This window comes from Aotus nancymaae, unplaced genomic scaffold (genome assembly GCF_030222135.1).
Source record: "Aotus nancymaae isolate 86718 unplaced genomic scaffold, 86718_ANA_hifiasm-v0.15.2.pri h1tg000038l, whole genome shotgun sequence".
NCBI classification, from domain to species: Eukaryota; Metazoa; Chordata; class Mammalia; order Primates; family Aotidae; genus Aotus; species Aotus nancymaae.
Window position 1 is genome coordinate 1,736,116 of NW_026988452.1, and position 19,473 is coordinate 1,755,588.

A 19,473-nucleotide genomic window follows, 5' to 3' on the forward strand; every position below is an offset into this window, starting at 1 on the left:
TAGGATGATGTTGGTCTCATAAAATGATTTGGGAAGGATTCCCTCTTTTTGGATTATTTGGAATAGTTTCAGTAGGAATGGTACCAGTTCCTCTTTCTATGTCTGGTAGAATTCGGCTGTGAAACCATCTGGGCCTGGGCTTTTTTTGGGTGGTAGGCTCTTAATTGCTGTCTCGACTTCAGACCTTGTTATTGGTCTATTCAGGGTTTCGACTTTTTCCTGGTTTAGGCATGGGAGGAGGCTACTGTCCAGGAATTTATCCATTTCTTCCAGGTTTTCTAATTTATGTGCATAGAGTTGTTTGTAATAATCTCTGATGATGGTTTGAATTTCTGTGGCATCTGTGGTGATATCCCCTTTCTCATTTTTTATTGCATCTATTTGGTTATTCTCTCTTTTCTTTTTTATTAGTCTGGCTAGTGGTCTGTCTATTTTGTTGATCTTTTCAAAAAACCAGCTCCTGGATTTATTGATTTTTTGTAGGGTTTTTCGTGTCTCTATCTCCTTCAATTCTGCTTTGATCTTAGTTATTTCTTGTCTTCTGCTAGGTTTTGAGTTTTTTTGATCTTGCTCCTCTAGCTCTTTCAATTTTGATGATAGGGTGTCAATTTTAGTTCTCTCCTTTCTTCTCATGTGGGCACTTATTGCTATATATTTTCCTCTAGAGACTGCTTTAAATGTGTCCCAGAGATTCTGGTATGTGGTGTCTTCGTTCTCGTTGGTTTCGAAGAACATCTTTGTTTCTGCCTTCATTTCAGTGTTTATCCAGTCAACATTCAGGAGAAAGTTGTTCAATTTCCATGAGGCTGTGCGATTCTGGGTTGGCTTCTGAATTCTGAGTTCTAACTTGATTGCACTGTGGTCTGAGAGACTGTTTGTTATGGTTTCCGTTCTTCTGCTTTTGCTGAGGAGTGATTTACTTCCAATTATGTGGTCAATTTTAGAGTAGGTGTGATGTGGTGCTGAGAAGAATGTATATTCTGTGGATTTGGGCTGGAGAGTTCTGTAAATGTCTGTTAGGTTTGCTTATTCCAGGTCTGAGTTCAAGTCCTGGATATCCTTATTAATTTTCTGTCTCGTTGATCTGTCTAATATTGACAATGGTGTGTTGAAGTCTCCCACTATTAATGTGTGGGAGTCTAAGTCTCTTTTCAAGTCTTTAAGAACTTCCCTTATGTATCTGGGTGCTCCTGTATTAGGTGCATATATATTTAGGATCGTTAGCTCTTCTTGTTGCATTGATCCTTTTACCATTATGTAATTTCCTTCTTTGTCTCTTTTGATCTTTGTTGCTTTAAAGTCTATTTTATCAGAGATGAGAATTGCAGCTCCTGCTTTTTTTTGCTCTCCATTTGCTTGGTAAATCTTCCTCCATCCTTTTATTTTGAGCCTTTGTGTATCCTTGCATGTGAGGTGGGTTTCCTGGATACAGCACACTGATGGGTTTTGGCTTTTTATCCAATTTGCCAGTCTGTGTCTTTTGATTGGGGCATTTAGTCCATTTACATTTAGGGTTAATATTGTTATGTGTGAGTTTGCTCCTGTCATTTTGATCCTAGCTGGCTGTTTTGCCCATTGGTTGATGCAGATTCTTCATTGTGTTGCTGCTCTTTACCATTTCATGCGTTTTTGGAGTGGCTGGTGCTGGTTGTTTTTTTCTATGTGTAGTGTCTCCTTCAGGAGCTCTTGTAAAGCTGGTCTGGTGGTGATGAAATCTGTGAGTACTTGCTTGTTCACAAAGGATTTTATTTTTCCTTCACTTATGAAGCTTAGTTTGGCTGGATATGAAATTCTGGGTTGAAAGTTCTTTTCTTTAAGGATGTTGAATATCGGCCCCCACTCTCTTCTGGCCTGTAGGGTTTCTGCTGAGAGATCTGCTGTGAGTCTGATGGGTTTCCCTTTGTGGGTAACCCGACCTTTCTCTCTGGCTGCCCTTAGTATTTTCTCCTTCATTTCAACCCTGGTGAATCTGATGATTATGTGCCTTGGGGTTGCTCTTCTAGAAGAATATCTTTGTGGTGTTCTCTGTATTTCCTGGACTTGAATATTGGCCTGCCTTGCTAGGTTGGGGAAGTTTTCCTGGATAATATCCTGAAGAGTATTTTCCAGCTTGGATGCATTCTCTTCGTCACATTCAGGTACACCTATCAAACGTAGATTAGGTCTTTTCACGTAGTCCCATATTTCTTGTTGACTCTGTTCATTCCTTTTTACCTTGTTTTCTCTAATCTTCCCTTCTCGTTTTATTTCATTGAGTTGATCTTCGACTTCTGATATCCTTTCTTCTGCTTGGTCAATTCTGCTGTTGAAACTTGTGCATGCTTCACGAAGTTCTCGTGTTGTGTTTTTCAGCTCCATCAATTCACTCATATTCCTCTCTAAGTTGTCCATTCTCGTTAGCATTTCATCAAGTCTTTTTTCAAGGTTCTTAGTTTCTTTGCATTGGGTTAGAACATGTTCTTTTAGCTCACAGAAGTTTCTTATTATCCATTTTCTGAAAGCTGATTCTGTCATTTCATCACACTCATTCTCCGTCCAGTCTTGTTCCCGTGCTGGTGAGGAGTTATGCTGCCTTGTAGGGGGAGAGGTGTTCTGGTTTTGGGTGTTTTCATCCTTTTGCGCTGGTTTCTTCCTATCTTTGTGGATTTATCCGCCTATTGACTTTGTAGTTGCTGTCTTTCTGATTTTGGTAATTTTAAGTCTGCAGCAGCTGAACTCATAAACCCCCTTTTCTTCTCCCCAGGTGTTCTGGCCCAGGGGGTTAGCACTTTATGCTTTTCAGCTGTGTTGCTACCGTTTTCCCTGCCCACAAGGTGGCAGTCTAGTCACACTCATCCTGCAGAGGCTTCGCTGAGCTGTTTTGGGCTCCGCCCAGCTTCCGTTTGAGCTTCCCTGCAGTCCTGTGGGTGTAGTTAGAACTGCTTCCGCTATGCTGGCCCACCCTTGTAGTGACGGAGTCTCTGTAGTGGCGGGTTGTCTTGGTTACGGAAAATTGCCCCGGGAACTGCAGGGTGTTTCCCGATGGAGGACGCCCCTCCCCCACAGAGCTGGACCGTCCCGGGTTCAGCCGTGTTTCCAGAGGGGCCCTCTTTGCCCGGTAATCTCTTGGCTTGCCTCCTTGCCACAGCTCCCCTTGCTGGCCCAGAGGGGACACAGTCTCGTTCACTTTGCTCAAGGAGCCGCTGCTCCCCGCCCCCGGTGCAGGCCGAGCGGCTGCTCTGGTCCAACCAGCGGAGCTGGGAACCCGTGGAGCTTCTCCGCCTGTGAATCTCCTGGTCTGTGGGCAGTTAAAATCGCTGCCCTGTGTGCCGCTGCGTCAGCTGAAGCAGCGGCTCTGAGATTCGTGGCGCTCCCTTGCCCGGGGTCTCCTGGCTTGGCTCCCTGCTTCAGCTCCCCTTGCTGGCTCAGAGGGAACTCTGTCTCTCTCGCTCTGCATAAGAAGCCACTGCCCCCCGCCCCAGGGCGTAGGCTGAGCGGCCACGCCACTCAAACCAGCGGTGCTGGTGACCCATGGGGCTTCTCCTGCTGTGAATCTCCTGGTCTGTGGGCAGTAAAAATCCGTCTGGAAATGCGGCATCCACTTACCCTCTGCGCCTTCTCTCGGAGCTGCAATCCCGACTTCCTCCTAAGCGGCCATCTTGGATCCTCTGCAACCTCTGCTTTTTTTTGCTTTCCATTTGCTTGGTAAATCTTTCTCTATCCCTTTATTTTGAGCCTATGTGTGTCTTTGCACATGAAATGGGTCTCCTGAATACAGTACACTGATGGGTCTTGACTATATAATTTGACAGTCTGTGCCTTTTAAATGGAGCATTTACCCATTTACATTTAAGGTTAATATTGTTACGTGTGAATTTGATCCTGTTATTATGATGCTAGCTGGTTATTTTGCCTGTTAGTTGATGCAGTTTCTTCATAGCGTTGATGGTCTTTTCAATTTGGTACGTTTTTGCAGTGGCTTGTACTGGTCGTTCCTTTCCATGTTTAGTGCTTCCTTTAGGATCTCTTGTAAGGCAGGCTTGGTGGCGACAAAGTCTCTCAGCATTTGCTTGTCTGGAAAGGATTTTATTTCTCCTTTGCATATGAAGCTTAGTTTGGCTGGATATGAAATTCTGGGTTGAAAATTCTTTTCTTTAAGAATATTGAATATTGGCCCCCACTCTCTTCTTGCTGGTAGGATTTCTGCTGAGAGATCTGCTGTTAGTCTGATGGGCTTCTGTTTGTGGGTAACCTGACCTTTCTCTCTGGCTGCTCTTAACATTTTTTTCCTTCATTTCAACCTTGGTGAATCTGACAGTTGTATCTTGGAGTTGCTCTTCTCGAGGAGTATCTTTGTGGCATTCTCTTTATTTCCTGAATTTGAATGTTAGCCGGACTTGCTAGGTTGGGGAAGTTCTCCTGGATAATATTCCGAAGAGTGTTTTCCAACTTGGTTCTGTTCTCTCTGTCACTTTCATGTACACCAGTCAAATGCAGATTTGGTCTTTTCACATAGTCCCATATTTTTTCGAGGCTTTGTTCATTTGTATTCACCTTTTTTTCTAACCTTGTCTTTTCACTTTATTTCATTGAGTTGATCTTCATTCTCTGATATTCTTTCTTCTGCTTGATCAATTTGGCTATCGATACTTGTGTATGCTTCACGAAGTTCTCGTGCTGTGTTTTCCAGCTCCATCAGGTCATTTATGTTCTTCTCTAAACTGGTGTTTCTAGTTAGCAATTCTTCTAACCCTTTTTCAGGGTTCTTAGCTTCCTTGCATTGTGTTATAACATGCTCCTTTAGCTCGGCGGAGTTGCGGAGTTTGTTATTACTCACCTTCTGAAGCCTACTTCTGTCAATTCATCAAACTCATTCTTCTTCCAGTTTTGTTCCCTTGCTAGTGAGGAGTTGTGATCCTTTGGAAGAGAAGAGGTGTTCTGGTTTTTGTAATTTTCAGCCTTTTTGCACTGGTTTCTCCCCATCTTTGTGGATTTGTCTACCTTTGGCCTTTGAAGTCAGTGCCCTTCGGATGGGGACTCTGAGTGGATGTCCTTTTTGTTGATGTTGATGCTGTTCCTTTCTGTTTGTTAGTTTTCCTTCTAACAGGCCCCTCTGCTGCAGGGCTGCTGGAGTTTGCTGAAGGTCCACTCCAGTCCCTGTTTGCCTGGGTGGAGGCTGCAGAACAGCAAAGATTGCTGCCTGTTTCTTCCTCTGGAAGCTTCATCTCAGAGGGGCACCTGCCAGGTGCCAGCCAGAGCTGTCCTGTATGAGGTGTCTGTCAGCCCTTACTGGGAGGTGTCTCCTAGTCAGGATACATGGGGGTCAGGGGCCCACTTGATGAGACGGTCTGAGTCACACTGAGAGAAGTGTTTCTACACTATTTTATATTCTTTTTTTTTCCTTGTCAGAATGGAGCCATTCCGTACGTGTTATTCTGAAACTGTTCTGTCCTAATTGTGGCTCCACTATGATTTGATTAGCTTGTGTTCTGGTGTATGTACTCTGGCAGTGAGTATATGTGATTTTCTTAGTGTGACTCCTAGGAAATTAACTAGATCTGATAAGACATGCTGCCGAGTTTCAGCCTACATTATATTACAACTTTGGTATAACATTCCCAGTCTCTGATTTCTTAAGGAATCACGTAATAGTTTAATGCAATCTAAGAACTTTTCAGATTGCGGTGTGCTGGAGCATACCAGGGAGCTGGCATGGTAAAATTTGTTTTCAGATCCCGGCTGTCCAAGGGAACTGGATGGCTTGGGGCCAGTTGCTGGAACCTCTGTCAGCCTCTGTTTACTCTTTACAGATAGGGCAGCATTGCCTCTCAGGATCAGTGATACAGTGAAAGTGCTTTATAAACTGAAGAGTGGGGCAGGTGCACTGGCTCACTCCCGTAATCCCAGGACTTCTGGACGTCGAGCTGGGTGCATCACTTGAGGCTAAGAGTTTGAGATCCGCCTGGCCAACATGGCAAAACTCCACCTCTACTAAAAATACCAAAATTAGCCAGACTTGGTGGCATGCGCCTGTAATCCCAACTACTCAGGAGGCTGAGGCACAAGAATCTCTTGAACACAAGAGGCAGAGGTTGTAGTGAACCAAGATTATGCCAATGCACTCCAGCCTGGGTCAAAAAAATTTTTATAAACTGAAAAGGGCTATATATGTTTATTTTACTGGATATATTTCTAAGCTTCATCTGGGAGAGTTACTGTATTTTTCTTCAGGAATATAAGGCACATATTTTGAAAATAACTTGGAAAATAGTTCTTAAAAATGGTGACTTTTGCTTTTAATAATTTACTTTTTTCTCTTTGCAGGCAATTGTTCTCTTAACTGAATTAATTAGGGAAAACTTCAGGAACAGCAAATTAAAACAGTGCCTTTTACCAACCCTCGGGGAGCTGATCTATCTTGTAGCCACCCAGGTGAGACTGTCTGATTTTAACTCTATTGCTGTTTGACATGTTCCGACATACTCTGGCTGACAAGTATTAATATCCTATAAAAGATTTTTGACTTTGCCGCTTAGAGCATGCCTAAGGAACTTAGGAGAAATTTTACCTCTTGGGGGAGAATTTCTCAGTGTTTCTCGGTCTCTTTCTATCTTACCCTGTCCGTCTCCTTCCCTCCCTCCCAGTGCCTCTTTTCCTGCAAAATGTAGGAGATTTGAAGGCCATATTTTAAGACCAATGGACTGAAAGTCCCTATGGAACTCCCAGGGTTGCTGCCATCTTTGACTCCTTCCGGCAAGAGGAGACCATTGATCTTTCCATAAAAAGTTCCATTTCAGTTTAATAAAATACAACTTTGTGCAAGTAAAGCTTTTAACATGACTATGGGCATTTGCGAAGGCAGAATTTGACTTCTCATATCTAAAGTTACGATATGGAAGTGCTACTGAATTCAACAAGGCAAAATTTAATATTTCATTAATGTGTGTGTGTGTTTTTTTAAAGAATATTATGGAATAAATAGTGATAAATTATGGATTAGTCATTTAGTGTCATACTCTGAGAGTTTAAAATAAATACTAGCAAGTTGTAAGCAATTAAGGAAGTTCTGTCATTGTATTTCTTTGTTTGTTTGTTTTGAGACAGGGTCTCACTGTTTCCCGGGCTGGAGTGCGGTAGCATGATCATGGCTCATGGCAGCCTCCACCTCCTGGGCTCAGGTCATCCTCCCACCTCAGCCTCCTGGGTGGCTGGGACTACAAGTGTGCACCTCTGTAGGCCTGGCTAATTTTTTGTACATTTTGTGAAGAAGGGGTTTTGCCATGTTGCCCAGGCTGGTCTCGAATTCCTGGGCTCCAATGATTTGCCCACCTTGGCCTCCCAAAGTGCTGGGATTACAGGTGTGAGCCATTATACCCGACTGTCATTGTATGTCTTGAGTTTTGGTTCTAGAACTTGCTCAAATGTTCCATAACCTCAATATCCTTAGTATCTAAATTAAACTGACTTTCTGAACAATCATCACTTTACGGCAGTTACCACGGTTGTTATGAAACATCAGTATTTTAACTTGTTTAACTCCATAGCGAGTCCTGAGAGCTGACGCAGCGGGTCTCTCCTCTTTGTTCCTTCCTTTTCTGAGTGTCTTGACTATTCCTGGCCCTTCGTGAGTCAGCTTGTCCAATTCTGCAGATCATCTGTTTTTAAAAACTATACTGATTATGTAGATAAATTTAAGGAGAACTAATATTGTTATGATTTTGAGTCTTCCAAATCATGTTTTGAGTCTTCCAAATTGTACTGAATCTGTGTATTGATTGGGAAACATTGATATCTTTATGGTATTTATATAGTCCTCCAGTGCACAAAAGGTAGTATTTCCATATGGCAATATATTAAAAAATTTATTACAATTCTTCTATTCTTTACAGAATGGCTTCGTACATCTTTCTTTGGTTGAATTTATTCTCAGGTAATTTTGTATTTCAAAGGGACAAGATATTCACGAACCTAGAACACTAGAAAGTGAAGAAAGGTGTCTTTTTATAGTTTTCTATCCAATCTGTCTAGTTCCCGAGTAAATATTATAATTATATGTAATGTAATATCAATATTATAAAATATAATTTCTTCTATTTACAGAATTAACTTTATACCTGTGTACATAAATCCAGATGTAGATTTTGTATCATTTTATGCAGCAGGTAGAAACACTTTTTCACTCAGTAGTTATACACTCTAAAGAATAGTATATGGGGTGACATAGTATTGGAATTTCTGGCTAGGGCAATCAGGCAAGAGAAAGAAATAAAGGGCATTTAAACAGGACGAGAGGAAGTGAAATTGTCTCTGTTTGCAGATGACCCGATTCTATATTTAGAAAATTCGCTTATCTCAGCCCCAAAACTCCTTAAGCTGATAAACTATTTTAGCAAAGTCTCAGAGTACAAAATCAATGTGCAGAAATCACAAGCATTCTCATTCACCAACAGTAGACAAGCAGGGAGCCAAATCATGAATGAAGTCCCATTGACAATTGCTACCAAGAGAATAAAATGCCTGGGAATACAGCTTACAAGGCCGGCACCAAGATGGCCGTGAGAAGGTGACACTGGAATGCAGCTCCCGGCGAATGAGACGCAGAGGGTAGAGGACTTCACTATTCCAAACGAGGTGCAGGGTTCCTTTCAGTGGGACTGACAGGGCCCTGAAAATAGCCCAGGGAAGATGCCGCAGGGCGAGACCCGCCTAGGGGGCAACTCAAGACGGGGGAGTGGGGCGCGTCCCCGCCTGAAACGTGCAGCCGGCTCGGAGGGGTGGGGACTTCACCCCCTCGGTGCTGCGTTTCGGATCCTGTGCTTACCTCACCCCTCCTCCGACCCACGGTCCACGAGAGCCCCGCCAGACCGTGGGCGCCGTGGGTTGTTGATGTAAATCTGAGCAGCGGCCCGGTCGGCCGTTGTCACATGGACCTGGGTGGGAGTTTGGACTAACGCCGGCGGGCCCCACCATCCCACAGAGGAGGCAGGGGTGAAAGCGGTAAACAGGCCACACGGCCTGGCAGGCCCCACCTCCACAGAGTTCACACTGAAGCCCGCGTGCCAGAGAGCTGGGCAGCGAATACACCAGCTTGATCCCAGCCAGGAAGACGGAGCTCCGGAGAGACGCCATTGCAGGGTGGGGCCCATCTCACCTGCAGACAAACCCCAGGGAAGGCCCACCCACCCAGCAGCCCGACTGAACCCGAGGGCCCAGCAGCGCCTCTACAGGCTGACAGAGGTACAGCTCCAACCTCAACAGAAAAAAAGTCCACTCCGGGACTCCTCCTGAAATCACCAACTTCAAAGATCAAAGGGAGATAAATCCATGAAGATGGGAAAAGACCAGTGCAAAAAGGATGAAACAATCGAAGACCAGAACACCTCTTCTCCTCCCAGGGATCACAACTCCTCACCATCAAGGGAACAAAAAAAGACAGAGAATGAATCTGATGAATTGACAGAAGTAGGCTTCACAACGTGGGTAATAACAAACTTCTCTGAGTTGAAAGACCATGTTCTAACCCAATGCAAAGAAATTAAGAACCTTGAAAAAAGGTTAGACGAAATGCTAACTAGAATAACCAGCTTAGGGAAGAACATAAACGACTTGATGGAGCTGAAAAACACAGCACAAGAACTTTGTGAGGCATACGCAAATTTCAGCAGCCAAATCAATCAGGCAGAAGAAAGGATATCAGAGATAGAAGATCAAATCAATGAAATAAAACAAGAAGGCAAGATTAGAGAAAAAAGAGTGGAAAGAAATGAACAAAGCCTCCAAGAACTCTATGGGATTATGTGAAATAACCTAATCTACACTTGATTGGCATACCTGAATGTGACGGGGAGAATGATCAAGATATTATCCAAGAAAACTTTCCCAACCTAACAAGGCAGGCCAACATTCAAATCCAGGAAATACAGAGAACAACACCACAAAGATATTCCTCAAGAAGAGCAACCCCAAGGCACGTAATTGTCAGATTCACCAGGGTTGAAATGAAGGAAAAAATGCTAAGGGCAGCCAGAGAGAAAGGTCAAGTCACCCACAAAGGCAAGACCATCAGACTCACAGTGGATCTCTCAGCAGAAACCGTGGAAGCTAGAAGGGAGTGGGGGCCAATATTCAACATCCTTAAAAAAAACAACTTTCAACCTAGAATTTCATATCCAGCCAAACTAAGCCTCATAAGTGAAGGATAAATAAAATCCTTTATGGACAAGCAATTGCTGAGAGATTTCGTCACTACAAGACCTGCCTTACAGGAACTACTGAAGGACGTACTAAACAGGGAAAGGAACCACCGGTACCAGCCACTGCAAAAACATACCAAATGGTAAAGAATAATGACACAATGAAGGAGCCATGTCAACTAACAGGCAAAACAACCAGCCAGGAACAAAATGGCAGGATCAAATTCAAACATAACAATATTAACATTGAATGTAAATGGCCTAAACACCCAATCAAAAGACACAGACTGGCAAACTGGATAAAAAGTCAAGACCCATCAGTGTGCTATATACAGGAGACCCATCTCACATCCAAAGACTCACATAGACTCAAAATAAAGGGATGGAAGGAGATTTACCCAGTAAGTGGAGAGCAAAAAAAAGTAGGGGTAGCAATCCTAGTCTCTAATAAAACAGACTTTAAACCAACAAAGATCAAAAGAGACAAAGAAGGGCATTACATAATGGTAAAAGGATCAATACAACAAGAAGAGCTAACTATCGTAAATATATATGCACCCAATGCAGGAGCACCCAGATACATAAAGCAAGTTCTTAGAGAACTACAAAGAGACTTAGTAGTCTCTGCACAATAATAGTGGAAGACTTTAACACTCCACTGACAATATTGAACAGATTAACGAGACAGAAAGTCAACAAGGATATCCGGGACTTGGATGCGGATTAGGACCAAGTGGACCTAATAGACATTTACAGGACATTCCACCCCAAGTCCACAGAATACACATTCTTCTCAGTACCACATTGCACTTACTCCAAAATTGACCATATAATTGGAAGTAAATCACTCCTCAGCAAATGCAAAAGAACAGAAATCATTACAGTCTCTCAGACCACAATGCAATCAAATTAGAACTCAGGATTAAGAAAAGCACTCAAAACTGCACAATCACATGGAAACGGAACAACTTGCTCCTGAATGACAAATGGATAAACAATGAAATGAAGGCAGAAATAAATATGTTCTTCAAAACCAACAAGAATGAAGACACAAGGTACCAGAATCTCTGGGACACATTTAAAGCAATTAGAGAGAAATTTATAGCAATAAATGCCCACATGAGAGACAAGGAAAGATCTAAAATTGACACCCTATCATCAAAATTGAAAGAGCTAGAGGAGCAAGATCAAAAAAACTCAAAAGCAAGCAGAAGACAAGAGATAACTAAGATCAGAGCAGAACTGAAGGAGATAGAGACACAAAAACTCTTAAAAAAATCAATAAATCCAGGAGCTGGTTTTTTGAAAAGATCAACAAAATAGACTGCTACGTAGACTAATAGAAAAGAAAAGAGAGAAGAATCGAATAGATGCAATAAAAAACGATAAAAGGGGATCATCACTGATTCCACAGAAATACAAATTACTATCAGAGATTACTGCAAACAACTCTATGCACATAAACCAGTAAAGCTGGAAGAAATGGATAAATTCCTGGACACTTGCGGTCTCCCAAGACTAGGCCAAGAAGAAGTTGAAACCCTTAATAGACCAATAACAAGGTCTGAAGTTGAGGTAGCAATTAATAGCCTACTGACCAAAAAAAGTCCAGGTCCAAATGGGTTCACAGCTGAATTCTACTAGACATACAAAGAGGAGCTGGTACCATTCCTGTTGAAACTATTCCAAACAATACAAAAAGAGGGAATCCTTCCTAACTCCTTCTATGAGACCAACATCATCCTGATACCAAAATCTGGCAGAAACACAACTAAAAAAGAAAACTACAGGCCAATATCCATGATGAACATTGATGCAAAAGTCTTCAATAAAATACTGGCAAACTGAATCCAACAGCACATCAAAAAGCTTATCCACCATGATCAAGAAGGCTTCATCCCGGGGATGCAAGGCTGGTTCAAGATATGCAAGTCTATAAACATAATTCACCACATAAACAGAACCAAAGACAAAAAACACATGATTATCTCAATTGATGCAGAGAAGGCCTTTGACAAAATTCAACAGCCTTTTATGCTAAAAACTCTCAATAAACTAGGTATTGACAGAATGTATCTCAAAATAATAAAAGCTATTTACGAGAAACCTACAGACAATATCTTATGGAATGGGCAAAAACTAGAAGCATTCCCTTTAAAAATTGGCACTAGACAAGGATGCCCTCTCTCACCACTCCTATTCAGTATAGTATTGGAAGTTCTAGCCAGAGCAATTAGGCAAGAAAAAGAAACAAAGGGCATTCAATTAGGAAAAGAAGAAGTCAAATTATCCCTGTTTGCAGACGACATGTTAGAAGACCCCATCGTCTCAGCCCAAAACCTCCTTAAGCTGATAAGCAAATTTGGCAGTCTCAGGATACAAAATCAATGTGCAGAAATCACAAGCATTTCTATACACCAATAACAGACAAACAGAAAGCCAAATCATGAGTGAACTCCCATTTACAATTGCTACAAAGTGAATAAAATACCTAGGAGTACAACTAACAAAGGAGGTAAAAGATCTCTTCAAGGAGAACTACAAAGCACTGCTCAAGGAAATAAAAGAGGACACAAACAGATGGAGAAGCATTCTGTGCTCATGGTTAGGAAGAATTAATGTTGTGAAAATGACCATACTGCCCAAAGTAATTTATAGATAAAATGCTATCCCCATCAAGCTACCATTGACCTTATCCACAGAACTGGAAAAAACCACTTTAAACTTCATATGGAACCAAAAGAGAGTCCACATAGCCAAGACAATCCTAAGCAAAAAGAATAAAGCTGGAGGCATCACACTACCTGACTTCAAACTATACTACAAGGCTACAGTAATCAAAACAGCATGATACTGGTACCAGAATTGAGATACAGACAAATGGAACAGAACAGAGGCCTTAGAAGCAATGCCACACATCTACAACTATCTGATCTTTGACAAACTGGACAAAAACAAGCAATGGGGAAGGGATTCCCTGTTTAATAAATGGTGTTGGGAAAACTGGCTAGCCATATGCAGGAAGCTGAAACTGGACCTCTTCCTTACACCTTATACAAATATTAACTCCAGATGGATTAAAGATTTAAATGTAAGAACTAACACCATAAAAACCCTAGAAGAAAACCTAGGCAACACCATTCAGGACATAGGCATAGGCAAGGAATTCATGACTAAAACATCAAAAGCAATGGCAACAAAAGCCAAAATAGACAATTGGGATCTAATTCAACCTAAGAGTTTCTGCACAGCAAAAGAAACAATCATTAGAGTAAACCGGCAACTAACAGAATGGGAAAAAATTTTTGCAATCTACCCATCAGACAAATGGCTAATATCCAGAATCTACAAAGAACTAAAGCAGATTTGCAAGAAAAAAACCAACAAACCCATTCAAAAGTGGGCAAAGGATATGAACAGATGCTTTTCAAAAGAAGACAAATATGCGGCCGACAAACATATGAAAAAATGTTCATCATCACTGGTCATTAGAGAAATGCAAATCAAAACTACATTGAGATACCATCTCACACCAGTTAGAATGGTGATCATTAAAAAATCTGGAGACAACAGATGCTGGAGAGGATGTGGAGAAAAAGGAACACTTTTATGCTGTTGGTGGGAGCGTAAATTAGTTCAACCATTATGGAGGACAGTGTGGCAATTCCTGAAAGATCTAGAAATAGAAATTCCATTTGAGCTAGCAATCCCATTACTGGGTACATATCCAAAGGATTATAAATCGTTCTGTTATAAAGACACATGCACATGTATATTCATTGCGGTGCTGTTTATGATAGCAAAGACGACCTGGAACCAGCCCAAATGCCCATTGATGATAGACTGGACAAAAAAGTGTGGCACATATACACCATAGAATACTATACAGCCATAACAAAGGATGAGTTCATGTCCTCTTTAGAGACATGAATGAATCTAGAAACCATCGTTCTCAGCAAACTGACACAAGAACAGAAAACCAAACACCACATGTTTTCACTCATAGGCGGTGATGAACAATGAGAACATTTGTGCACAGAGAAGGGAACAACACTCACAGGGCTAGGTGGAGGGGTGGAGGGGAGGGGAGGGGAGAGACAGCGAAGGGGAGCAGGGAGGATGGGGAGGAATAACACTGGGAGAAATGCCTGATGTAGGCGACGGCGGGGAGGAGGGTATGGAAACAGCAAACCACCATGGCTTGTGTACCTATGCAACACTCCTGCAGGATGTAGGATGTGCACATGTCCCCCAGAGCCCAAATACAATTAAAAAAAAAAAGAAAGAAAAAAGAGTATAGCTTACAAGGGATGTGAAGGACCTCTTCAAGGAGAACTACAAACCATTGCTCAGGAAAATAAGAGAGGACACAAACAAATGGAAAAATATTCCATCCTCATGGATAGGAAGAATATTTAATGGCTAGGAAGAGTCAATAAAAAAATGGCCATACTGCCCAAAGTAACTTATAGATTCAGTGCTATTTTCATCAAACTACCATTGACATTCTTCACAGAATTAGAAAAAAACTACTTTAAATTTCATATGGAACCAAAGAGAGCCCCTGTAGCCAAGACAGTCCTAAGCAAAAAGAACAAAGCTGGAGGTATTACACTACCTGAAGTCAAACTATACTACAAGGCTGCAGTAACCAAAACAGCATGGTATTGGTACCAAAACAGACATATAGACCAATGGAACAGAACAGAGACCTCAGAACTAACACCACACATCTACAACCATCTGATTTTCAACAAATCAGACAAAAACAAGGAATTGGGAAAGGATTCCCTATTTAGTAAATGGTGCTTGGAAAACTGGCCAGCCATATGCAGAAAACTGAAACTGGAACCCTTCCTTACACCTTATACAAAAATTAAGATGGATTAAAGACTTAAATGTAAAACCCAAAACCATAAAATCCCTAGAAGAAGACCTAGGCAGTACCATTCAGGACATAGGCATGGGCAAAGACTTCATGACTAAAACACCAAAAGCAACGACAGCAAAAGCCAAAATAGACAAATGGGACCTAATCAAACTAAAGAGCTTCTGTACAGCAAAAGAAACTAGCATCAGAGTGAACGGGCAACCAACAGAATGGGAGAAAATGTTTGCAATCTACCCATCTGACCAAGGGCTAGTATCCAGAATCTATGAGGAGCTTAAATGAAATAAGCAAACAACCCCATCAAAAAGTAGGCAAAAGACATGAACAGACACTTCTCTAAAGAAGACATTTATGTAGCCAACATACATGAAAAAAAGCTCATCATCGCTGGTCATTAGAGAAATGCAAATCAAAACCACAAGGAGATACCATCTCACACCAGTCAGAATGGTGATTATTAAAGAGTCAAGAAACAATAGATGCTGGCGAAGCTGTGGAGAAATAAGAAACTTTTGTTCCCAGCACTTTGGGAGGCTGAGGCAGGTGGATCACGAGGTCAAGAGATCGAGACCATCCTGGTTAACATGGTGAAACCCCGTCTCTACTAAAAATACAAAAAATTAGCTGGGCATGGTGGTGTGTGCCTGTAATCCCAGCTACTCAGGAGGCTGAGGCAGGAGAATTGCCTGAACCCAGGAGGCGGAGGTTGCGGTGAGCCGAGATCGCCCCATTGCACTCCAGCCTGGGTAACAAGAGCGAAACTGAGTCTCAAAAAAAAAAAAAAAAAAAGAAACTTTTGTATGTTGGTGGGAATGTAGATTGTAGATTGGTTCAACTGTTGTGGAGGACAGTGTGGTGATTCCTCAGGGATCTACAACCAGAAATACCATTTGACCCAACAATCCCATTACTGGGCATACACCCAAAGGAATATAAATCATTCTATTATAAAGACACATGCACATGAATGTTTATTGCAGCACTATTTACAAATAGCAAAGACATGGAATCAACCAAAATGCCCATCAGTGACAGACTGGATAAAGAAAATGTGGCACATATACACCGTGGACTATCATGCAGCCGTAAAAAGGAATGAGATCTTGTCCTTTCCAGGGACATGGAGGAAGCCGGAAGCCATTATACTAAGCAAACTAACACAGGAACAGAAAACCAAACACCGCATGTTTTCACTCATAAGTGGGAGTTGAACAATGAGAACACATGGACACAGGGAGGGGAATAACACTCACCGGGGCCTGTCAGAGGTTGGTGGGGAAGGGGAGGAAGAGCATTAGGATAGATTCCTAATGCATGTGGGGCTTAAAAGCTAGATGATGGGTTGATAGGTACAGCAAACTACTATGGCACATGTATACCTATGTAACAAACCTGCACGTTCTGCACATGTACCTTGGAACGTAAAGTAAAATGGAAAAAAAGTGTGTGTGTGTGTACATGTGTGTGTATATATATATATTGATATTGATTTTTATTGATACACACATTTATATATATCAATAAAAATGTAAACTTTATTTCTCAACATAAGCTCCATCAAGGTCAAGATACTTTGGTAAGTGATGATACCAGCCGTTTAAAAAAAAACAGAATAGTATATGGGGTTACAAACACTGGAACCATTTCTTAATAATTAATATATTTCTCAGTTAGTACTTGTAGCTCCTTGCTCCCTCTTTTTTTCATGTAATAGAACATTTCCATCCCAGCACTTTCGGAGGCCAAGGCAGGAGGATCTCTTGAGCCCAGGAGTTTGAGACCACCCTGGTCTACAAGGTTAAACCTCATCTAAAAACCATGCAAAAATTAGCTGTGTATAGTGGTGTGCACCTATAATGCCAGCTACTTGGAAGCCTGGGGTGGGAGGATTGCTTGAGCCTGGGAGGTTGAGGCTGCAGTGAGCTGTGATCACGCCACAGCACTCTAGCTTGGGTGTCAGAGCAAGACCCTGTCTGAAAAATAAATAAATAAAATAATAAAGAGAACATTCTCTGTGCGATGTACTCTGTGCGCCAAGTTTTGTGAAAGGTGCCTTTCCTCGCAGTTGTGTGGGAATAGGGCTGGAGAGTTTATTTCTACTTCGCCACTATTTTGGACCCTCAAGGCAGACTTACCAAGTTTTATATGCCCCCAGAGTAGAAGAAACCTTCAGGGCTCCGTTTATCCCATGCTTTCAATTGTCTGATTTTTGGCTTAATTATTCATTATTATCTTGTCAGGTCTTTGATGCATTTTAAGGATGTCAAAATAAAAACAGTTGCTTTTATTAGAAGAGTAGTCAGGTCCCTGGTCTGCTTTCTTACCGAGAATGAGAGTCTAGTCTAATTCTTCTTTTTTTGGTCCTGCAGTTTTCCCCTCCCTGCCTCCTGCTTGAGATATAATTGATATACAATAAACATGTATTTAAAGATCACAATTTGATAAATGTTGAAAATGATGTGAAACCATCACCACGCACAAAAATGAACCTGTCGCCTCCAGAATTTCCTCAGCACCCTTTTTAGTGCTCTCCTGTCTCCATACTACCACTGCTTTGCTTTCTGTTATATAGACTTGTTTGCATTTTCTAGAATCTTATGCAGATGGAACCATACAGAACCACGTTCCTGCTAGATCTAAAAGCAGATCTAGAGAATCACTTTCCTCGGTGTGTGGTGTTTGTATTTTTTGAGATGGAGTCTCCTTGTGTTCTCCAGGCTGGAGTGCAATGACACAGTGGCTCACTGCAACCTCCATCTCCCGGTTCAAGCGATTCTCCTGCCTCAGCCTCCTGAGTAGCTGGACTCCAAGTGCACACCACCACGCCCGGCTGATTTTTGTATTTTCAGTAGAGAAGGGGTTTCACCATGTTGGACAGGCTGGTCTTGAACTCCTGACCTCAAGTGATCTGCCTGCCTCGGCCTCCCAAAATGCTGGGATTACAGGCGTGAGCCAACACTCCCAGCCCTTGGTATATACTTTAATTGAATACAAATTAGGCTATTTTAATAAAGGGATGATACTGTGGCCATGACATTTAACTACATCTTATGATAGCAGACTGGAAAAGGAAGTTAAGTCCCTCGATCTACAAAAATAAATAACTTTTCAGGACATGAGGGCTTTGTGGAATTGTCACTTTGACTACAATAAACCTTAAAATCTTAGGTCAATGCTAACCCGTGGGGACCGAGCTGATGATAATCGTATACAATACACAAGCCTAGGTCTTATTGACTCTCTAATAACACCCTAAGGCTTCAGACTGTGATTCTGCAGAGAATGCTGGAAGGCAACTCATTTCCAGTTTATGTGTTTCTCTTTTGTCGAGGATGCCTGTCACCCTGAGTTCAGGTATTCATATTTCATCTTTTTTGTTTGTTTTAGCCCATAATTTCTGTCTTCTTGCCTTGTTCATTATCACAGCCAATGTCTAATTACCCTCTGGGCCCTCATGGGCTGGTTCCCCAGAACCTATATGACCTAATTCCTCACTGCCTTCCTCCTCCTCACTCCTCCCAATGATACTCACCTCCCATGGTTCCTTAAACCCACTCTGCCATGGTTCTGCCTCACCACGTTGACATTTGCTGTTCCTCCTGCTTGTATTATTTGCTTCTGAGAGGTTTGTGTTTTCTCTCTGCTCAAATGAATCCCTTCAGAAAGCCTTTCCGTGGCTGAATGATCTGAGATGGAGCCAGCCTGTCTACAGTCTTTCTGCAACCACCTACTCTGCTGTTTTTCTTTATGGCACTCATCATTATTTTGACTGACTTATTTTGTTTACTTCTTAAAAAAAAAAACTGAGCCGGCTGCGGTGGCTCATGCCTGTAATCCCAGCACTTTGGGAAGCCAAGGCAGGTGGATCACCTGAGGTTAGGAGTTCGAGACCAGCCTGGTCAACATGGTGAAATCCCATCTCTACTAAAAATACAAAAAATTAGCCAGGTCTTGTGGCAGATGCCTGTAATTCCAGCTACTCGGGAGGCTGATGCAGGAGAATCACTTTAATCTGGGAGGCGGAGGTTGCGGTGAGCTGAAATCATGCCACTGCACTCCAGCCTGGGCAACAAGAGCGAAACTTTGTCTCAAAAAAACAAAACAAAACAAAAATCTCAGTCTTCCACTATGCACTACTAAGGAAGAAAATTGATCTGCCTTGTTATAGTTTGTGGCAGTTATTAAGAAGAGCTCTTGGCACACAGTAGGTGCTTTCTTCATGCATGACTTCACTGAGGCCAGTGGACAGGAGCGAAGTGAGGAAGGAGGCAGGGTTGGAGAGACTGCCAGGGACATGACCATGAAGGGCTCCTTGCCAGTCACAGGTCTTGGCCCTGATCCTAGGAGCAAGGGGAGCTCATTAAAGAGTTTTAAGAAGGGCAATTATGTCAGCTGATTTGCATGCCAGAA

General features: G+C 42.1%; 1 protein-coding gene across 1 annotated transcript in view; it reads left to right on the forward strand.

Moving 5' to 3' along the window:
- Positions 1-19,473, forward strand: part of ULK4 (unc-51 like kinase 4) — a 660,641-nt gene that overhangs the window by 102,013 nt on the left and 539,155 nt on the right. Inside the window, exon 18 of the mRNA XM_064360107.1 lies at positions 6,304-6,411. Within this exon, the coding sequence (XP_064216177.1) occupies positions 6,304-6,411 (108 nt within the window). The remainder of the gene's footprint in view (positions 1-6,303; positions 6,412-19,473) is intronic.